Here is an 8,258-nt window from a genome sequence, read left to right as displayed (position 1 = left end):
AGGGTTTCACCATGTTAGCCAGGATGGTCTCGATCTCCTGACCTCGTGATCCACCCGCCTCGACCTCCCAAAGTGTTGGGATTACAGGCGTGAGCCACCGCGCCCGGCACATTAACTCTTTTTAAAATAGGCTTGAAGAGATCAGGGTAATCATTTAATCCATTTTTTTGATAGCATAGTTATGCTACAAGCAATAATGGGGCTTGGAATTAATGAAACAATAATTCAGACCTATTTGGTATTAAGAAAGAGAATTATTCTTAATCTCTCCCCTCCCCTAAATTTGGATTAATATGCAAATCCAACAGTAACCAGTAGAGTCCACACAAAGAGGTGGTGCTGGAGAATAAAGCTGCTCTTGACCTCAGAGCTCCCAGTCTCTTGAGGACCTGTGTTCTGCTTGGCTCTGCCTCTCTTGAAGCTGCAGGCTTTTATTATCTGATTTGAGGACAACGGCGGGCCCCTGAGAGGTGACCTGTAATCACCAATATGAAACAAAGAGAATCACTCTGTCTTCTTTATCCTCTATTCTATTCTTTTTCCTCTGTCTTCTCAAAATTGGTTTTTTTTTGTTTGTTTTTTTTTTCTGACCATGTTTACCTCATTTGTTTTGTCAATGACCCTGGCGTCTCTCAGTTCTGTCAATAGTTCTGAATAATTTAGGTTTGTCTCAGCAGCCCCTTTTCTCCTTCTTATGCTTCCGTGTGCCGCTAACCACTGGGAAGAAAGCAGCTATTCCTGTTGTGAAGCAGCCCTGCCTCCTGTTCTCTCCAGGGCATATGCACTGAAGTGTGTTTATCATGTGTTCTAGGGGGCTGAGTTTTTGAACATTCTGTGTGGGAAGATATTTTATTGGTGGGTGAGGATTTATAACAAACTTTCCCTATATAGGGGAAATGAGAAGTTGTTTTTCTCATTGGATACAAGAGGCCTTTTACCACCCCTGACGCATTGGTTCTAATTTAGGCCAGGTCCTTAGTAACAGAAAGTCATGCTCATTTGGTGGTGACTCATGTCAAATGGGGATGTCATTTTCGTATAGTAGGATCAAGAGCTTTAAGTACAGTGGTAGCTACTGCAGTGAAATTCCAGGCTGTTAGTTCTTTATGCAATGTTCCAAAAGCAAAGGCCTCTAAAAATACTGTCGGGAGGATATTTTTTAAAGGTATAAGCATCTTAGTACTCCAGGGAACGTAAGCTGTCTCTTGGCTCCTTAGCTTAATTTCCAGAGATTAGAGCATCTGTTGTGTACCAATCATGCTTTATATATCATTTCGTACAGCTAGAACTCTCCCACTGAACAAATACGATGTCAGTAATGAAATGGAGAGCAGAATTTTTACTCTGAGGATTGGTATAGAGGATTTGGTGCTTGACTGGGAGGAAAAATAATTTCAATTCTGTTTTATGTACTAATAGTTACCTGCCCTTGGGCAAGTCACATAACCTGCCATAGTTTTCTTATCTGTATTTAAAGTAGAATTAATAATCATCCCTGCACTGCATATCACAGATCAGGTGGACTTATGTGTGTATATATATATAAATACATACATGCATATAAAAATGCATTGAGACAATGAATTATTGTATATGTGTGAAATTCCATTATTAATAGTATAGCTCCCAGCTGAAAAGCTTATATTAATTATAAATTGCTTCTCAATAAGAATGTTGTATCTATTTCTTTTCACTGAGTCTAGTTTTATTTAAACTATTTTCAGAGCTTAAGATGTGGGACCACAGGAGTGGTGACTTTCATCAGAGGCAACATGCTACATGTGGCCTGGGTGGGTGATTCCCAGGTTATGCTTGTGAGAAAGGGTCAAGCTGTTGAACTAATGAAGCCACATAAACCAGACAGAGAGGTAAGTATGGTCTGTTTTAATAGAGCCCATGCTCTAGTTATTACTTTAGATTTTCTAGTTATTGATTAGGATTCACTTACTATTTATTTATTTTTTTTGAGACGGAGTCTCGCTCTGTTGCTCAGGCTGGAGTGCAATGGCATGATCTTGGCTCACTGCAACCTCTGCCTCCTGGGTTCAGGTGATTCTCCTGCCTCAGCCGCCTGAGTAGCTGGGACTACAGGCTTGCGCCACCATGCCTGACTAATTTTTATATTTTTAGTAGAGACGGGGCTTCACCATGTTGGCCAGGCTGATCTTGAACTCCTGACCTCAGGTGATCCATCCGCTTCGGCCTCCTGAAGTGCTGGGATTACAGGCGTAAGCCACCGCACCCGGCCAGGATTCCCTTAATTATTACAGTTATTGCTATTACATCAGCAACTGTGCTCACCCTCCAATGGAGAAACAAGGAGAACCTTTTCATGAGCTGATGAGTATTATATCTGTTGTTTACTGTTGAAGTAAAGGAATAAATCCTGAATCCAGTTATTTGCTTCTTTTTATTGCATTGCTGTTTAGGATGAAAAGCAGCGAATTGAGGCCCTTGGAGGTTGCGTAGTCTGGTTTGGTGCCTGGAGGGTGAATGGAAGTCTGTCAGTCTCCAGAGCTATTGGTAGGAAAAACAAATTTTTGTTTCCCCAAACTGTCCTCTTCTAGCTCATTGTCCTGTATTAACTCTGATACAGGGAACCTGAGATGATAATTTATATTACCAGAATGCTTACTATTCTTTAAAATAATAATTGGATGTCTCTTTTAATTGTTTGATTTAGTTAAACCTGTACATTTATATACTTAAATTCCATTATTGAAAGAGAACTGCCAGGCGCAGTGACTCACGCCTGTAATCCCAGCACTTTGGGAGGCCGAGGCGGGTGGATCACGAGGTCAAGAGTTTAAGACCAGCCTGGCCAACATAGTGAAACCCCGTCTCTATTAAAAATACAAAAAATGAGCCAGGCATGGTGGCGGGCACCTGTAATCCCAGCTACTTGGGAGGCTGAGGCAGGAGAATTGCTTGAACCTGGGAGGCGGAGGTTGCAGCTAGTGGAGATCGCACCATTGCACTCCAGCCTGGGTGACAGTGCGAGACTCCGTCTCAAAAAAAACAAAACAAAACAAACAAAAAAGAAAGAGAACCATATCAAGAAATGCAGAATTTCCTAGTTTCTATACATTTTAAATTTTATGGAAGCCTTTAAACATTAGTACACAAATCTGCTTCAAACTACAGTTGGGGCAGGCACAGTGGCTCACACCTGTAATCCCAGTGTTGTGGGAGGTTGAAGCGGGCAGACCACTTGAGCCCAGGAGTTCAAGACCAGCCTGGGCAACATAGTAAGACTTCATCTCTTAAAAAACAACAACAACAACAACAACAAAGGCAGGGCACAGTGGCTCACGCCTGTAGTCCCAGCACTTTGGGAGGCCAAGGCGGGCAGATCATGAGGTCAGGAGATGGAGACCATCCTGGCTAACATGGTGAAACCCCATCTCTACTAAAAATACAAAACATTAGCTGGGTGTGGTGGCGGACGCCTGTAGTCCCAGCTGCTCAGGAGGCTGAGGCAGGAGAATGGTGTGAACCCGGGAGGCGGAGCATGCAGTGAGTCGAGATCGCGTCACTGCACCCCAGCCTGGGCGACACAGCGAGACTCCATCTCAAAAAAAAAAAGCTGGGCATAGTGGCTTGTGCCTGTAATCCTAGTACACAGGAGGCTGAGGTGGAAGGATTGCTTGAGTCCAGGAGTTTGAGGCTGTAGTGAGCCAAGATTGTGCCACTGCACTCCAGCCTGGGCCAAGGGAGAAAGATTCTGTCTTAAAAACAAAAAATGACAGTGTTTCTTATTTCACTGCACTTTGGGTCAAATCAGTATTTTCCAGAGAATGGAAGCCTTTCTCCATATTTTATCCACATTTATTTTGTTTATGCCTCTAAATTATTTCAATGAATTTTAAAATGACATAAATAACAGAATAAGTTGATAGGAAAAACATTGTGCTTTTTATATGAAAACTACTTTCTGTATGTGGAATACAGTCATTTGTCAGATAACCCTGGGGTTTCAAAGAACCGTATATCCCTGGGACTTAAATTTTTCAAAAGAAGGGGAAAGTCAATGAAACTCAGTCTAAAACATAGAGATTAAACAGCTAAGTTGGCTGGACAAAATGCAAGGGTGTTAGTTCAAAGAATTAAGCTATTTCTATCTTTGTCTCACTTTGGGCCCTGGGTTTATTATTTTAGGCTTCATGGTTTAGCTTCACTTCCTATTTTTTTAAAAAAGAATAAATCAATATGTATATCTATATGGGTGATATGTACATTACATGTATACTGCAGCTTTTAATCTCTGCTTCCCTAAAGAAATGAAGTAATTAGACTGGGTTGAAATCCACATCTAGTCTCAAAATTTAATTATCACCAAAAAATTCCAGAACCTGAAGAAAATCTGAAAGGATTTAGCTTTCACCACTGATTTGAGTTCCTCCCACTCTTTGGGAAGGTGCTGGCAAGCTGTGAAGTGGCCCAAATATGAGCAGAAAGCTGAAAGAGAAATAGAGAGCTAAAAGAGTCTACAAAAAGCTCCTGAAAAATTGAGAATTGGCTTGACCTTAGACTGGAGGGAGTTATTTATTAGGAACTCTAGAATAAGGCCAAAAAGGGGAAATTTCTCATTTCTAAAATATACCCTTCTATGGAATTATTATTATTCTTGGTGGGGAAAAGTCTTTATCATGCACATTGTAGGTTTAACAGGACCCAACACCCATCAAATGCTATCCTTGACTGAAAATCACTGAACCAGAGGACTATACTATTTGTGGAACCAATTTACATTAATAATCATTATATGGGTGCTTGAGTGGCCAGTGAATTAGGTTGACAGCTCAAACCAAACACCTGTTTCGCCTGATCTGACCTGTCTTTGTCAGAGGACTGAGGATCATCTTTCATGCTTGTTACAGAACTAACTTACTAGAGGATACCAGCCTCTTCTTCTAAAAGGTAAAACTAAAGATGGGAAGAATGTCCCTTAATAAGTGACAATCTCAGACAGAAGGCTGGGTGTGGCAGCCAGCACTGTGGGAGGCCAGGGTGGGAGGAATGCTTGAGCCCGGGATTTTGAGACCAACCTGGGCAACATAGTGAGACCTCATCTCTATTTTAATAATAAAAAATAATCTAAGAATGGATAAGGGAGACTTCATACATGGAGTGACTTTTGAGTTGAATGTGGAGGATAATGTGCTGGGAAGGAAATCCCTACACAGGTAGAGAGCATAAATATACAGGGGTTTGAAAGGGCATGGCATGTTTTAGGAAAAACAACAAGTACAGGTTAGAGCAGAGATGGGAGTGGTAAGAGATTAGCAGTGTTGCCAGATTGCGAAGGGCCTTATGTGCAAGGCTAAGTAGTCTGGACTTTACCAGGTGAATATGCAGAGGGGCCACAGGGTCAGATTTGTATTTATAAAGATATTTGTGTGGAAGCTGGGCTAGAGTAGAAACAGGCGGCTGGGAGACATTCATAGAGTTTGTTACAGAGATGAGGAGAGCTAAAAAGGGATATGGAGGAGGGTATCAATTTAACTGATGAGACGGATTGGTAGGTGGGAAAACCTACTAATCAACAAACAATCTGGCAGGCGGGAATAGGCAGTAACATAAAGGAGCAAGTGTAGATTTAATTTCTTGGGCAGTTTGACGGTGAAGGGGAGAAAGGAAATAGTGTGGTGGTTTAAGGCAAAAGCTGATTCAGGAAAGGGTTCCCTTTTATTGTTTCTATTTTTAGGATGAGGAGATTTTAGATTTAAGCATGTTTGTAGGAAAAGGAAGACAGCAAGTAGAGGAGAAATTGAAGACGAGAGAGTAGAGAAGCTAGAGTCCTAGGGAGACAGGACCAGCAGCACAGGCTCACTGTTAGGACGGGAAAAGGACACTGCTTACCCCGAGAAAATGGTAGCTGATATGGGGGAATCGCTACAGATTAAACAAAGAGAGTGTGTGTGGCAGGAGTGGGAGGGGAATTGAGAAAATTCAAGCCGATCAACTTGTCTTTGAAGTAGGAAATTAGGCCATTTACCAAAAAACAGTAGCTTAAGTGGATGAGGAAGTTGAAGAATTTGAGAAAGAATTGGAAACCACATGGAATAAAATAGGGGGCTGCAAAAGGACGAGAAAAAGGACTCCTGGGCAGAGTTCAGCTCTACTCAGGAAATAAATGATACTTAAAAAATGAAAAGATTTTCAACAGTTTCTCCCCATGAGCCCTTCAGACTTATGATCCAAAGTTGACAGCAGCATGATATGTTTCCTAACATATGGAGAGAGGAGGCTGAAGACAAAAGGATGTTGCCATTTCTACCATGAAATGGATATTCATGCCCTCCTACCAAATTTGGGGGCGAAATGTCATGAATGTGACACCCAACAGTAGAGCAGGTGAAAAGCCAGAACTTTGGCAACATTTTCTCTGTGCAAATCTTTGTATGTTCTGTTCCAAACTAACAGTTGCAGTAGTCTTTTAATTGAAGCACTAAAACAAGATTTTTGGGAACAGTGTGACTCAGATCACATTTATTTTTAGAGGTGGAATTCAGAAAATAATAATGATGATAATCATATAGTCAGGTAGAGTAGGGGATGGGAACTTTAGTAAATTGATGAAGGACACTGAATCCATGTTGGATTTTATTTATTTATTTTTAAATATCTCTTTTAAATTTTTGCATTTTCTGCTTAAATAGATTGAGTTTTGATGAGCTCTAACAGGCTATGGAGGCACCATAGCATAGAAGTGAAGTTGACTAAATCAAAAGCATGCTTGGGAAAGATGGTTTTTTTTTTTTTTTTTTTTTTTTGAGACGGAGTCTGGCTCTGTCGCCCAGGCTGGAGTGCAGTGGCCGGATCTCAGCTCACTGCAAGCTCCGCCTCCCGGGTTTACGCCATTCTCCTGCCTCAGCCTCCCGAGTAGCTGGGACTACAGGCGCCCGCCACCGCGCCTGGCTAGTTTTTTGTATTTTTAGTAGAGACGGGGTTTCACCGTGTTAGCCAGGATGGTCTCGATCTCCTCACCTCGTGATCCGCCCGTCTCGGCCTCCCAAAGTGCTGGGATTACAGGCTTGAGCCACCGCGCCCGGCCTTGGAAAGATGGTCTTGACTCCTGTAAGAAATAATCAATGAGGGCTGGGCACGGTGGCTCATGCCTCTAATCCCAGCACTTTGGGAGGCCGAGGCGGACAGATCACAAGGTCAGGAGCCTGACCAACATGGTGAAACCCCGTGTCTACTAAAAATACAAAAATTAGCTGGGCATGGTGGTGCGTGCCTGTAATCCCAGCTACTTGGGAGGCTGAGGCAGGAGAATCACTTGAATCCAGGAGGTGGAGGTTGCAGTGAGCTGAGATTGCACCACTGCATTCCAGCCTGGCTGACAGAGCGAGACTTCGTCTCAAAATAAAAAAATAAAAATAATGAATGAATGAATGGAGAAGAGCCTAGATATGAGTAAGATGAGAGGGTTATATGTTTGTGAATGGAAGGAGTGAAATGAACGTTTATAACATCGAAGACTAATTTCTTATCTCATAGATATACTAACCCAGGTAATTATATTAAGTAATTATTTGTTGCTCTGTGTATCTAATCACGCAACCTGCTGGATAGGGCATGTGCCCACACTGGTTCTAGCAGAGTTATCCATAGAGTTCCTAATGAGCTTTCTAGCCTATTTGAGGATTAAACAGAAATGTAAAATGTTGGAAAGAAACTTTTTTTTTTAATTTGAGACAGTCTCCCTCTGTCGTCCAGGCTGGAGTGCAATGGCGCAATCTGGGCTCACTGCAACCTCTGCCTCCTGGGTTCAAACGATTCTCTTGCCTCAGCCTCTTGAGTAGTTGGGACTTCACATGCACGCCACCAGGCCTGGCTAATTTTTGTATTTTTAGTAGAGACAAGGTTTCACCATGATGGCCAGACTGGCTTCGGACTCCCAACCTCAAGTATCCTCCCGCCTTGGCCTCCCAAAGTGCTGGGATTACAGGCGTGAGCCACTGCGCCTGGCCAACTTTCTTGGGTCAGAGAACCCATACCAGATACTAGAAATAATGAAAATATAGTCAGATCACTCAAGTGAGTTTATCTTCATTTTAATCTTCCCTGAGTCAAAAAGTTTGGTTTTAGTGCAATGGAAAGGATAGTAATTGATGAGAGTTGTGTAGGTGACAAATAGAAGAGCTAGGATTTGGACCAGGCAGTCTGACTCTAGTGCTGGTGTCGTTAACCACTAAGCAGTATGCCACTGCTGTACAGTAAAGCCCTTTGTAAATATCTGGAGTTCAGTT

The 8,258-nt window shown here is 42.2% G+C and overlaps 1 protein-coding gene across 1 annotated transcript in view; it reads left to right on the top strand.

The window, feature by feature from the left end:
- The window catches only part of PPM1E (protein phosphatase, Mg2+/Mn2+ dependent, 1E), a 193,505-nt gene that overhangs the window by 182,083 nt on the left and 3,164 nt on the right, over nt 1-8,258 (top strand). The window contains exons 5-6 of the mRNA XM_011979258.1: nt 1,725-1,868; nt 2,430-2,523. Of these exons, the coding sequence (XP_011834648.1) occupies nt 1,725-1,868; nt 2,430-2,523 (238 nt within the window). The remainder of the gene's footprint in view (nt 1-1,724; nt 1,869-2,429; nt 2,524-8,258) is intronic.

This window comes from Mandrillus leucophaeus, unplaced genomic scaffold, assembly GCF_000951045.1.
Source record: "Mandrillus leucophaeus isolate KB7577 unplaced genomic scaffold, Mleu.le_1.0 Scaffold20, whole genome shotgun sequence".
Taxonomy (NCBI): Eukaryota; Metazoa; Chordata; class Mammalia; order Primates; family Cercopithecidae; genus Mandrillus; species Mandrillus leucophaeus.
The sequence above is the reverse complement of the archived record's forward strand: the minus strand, read 5'-3'. Positions and strand labels throughout refer to the sequence as shown.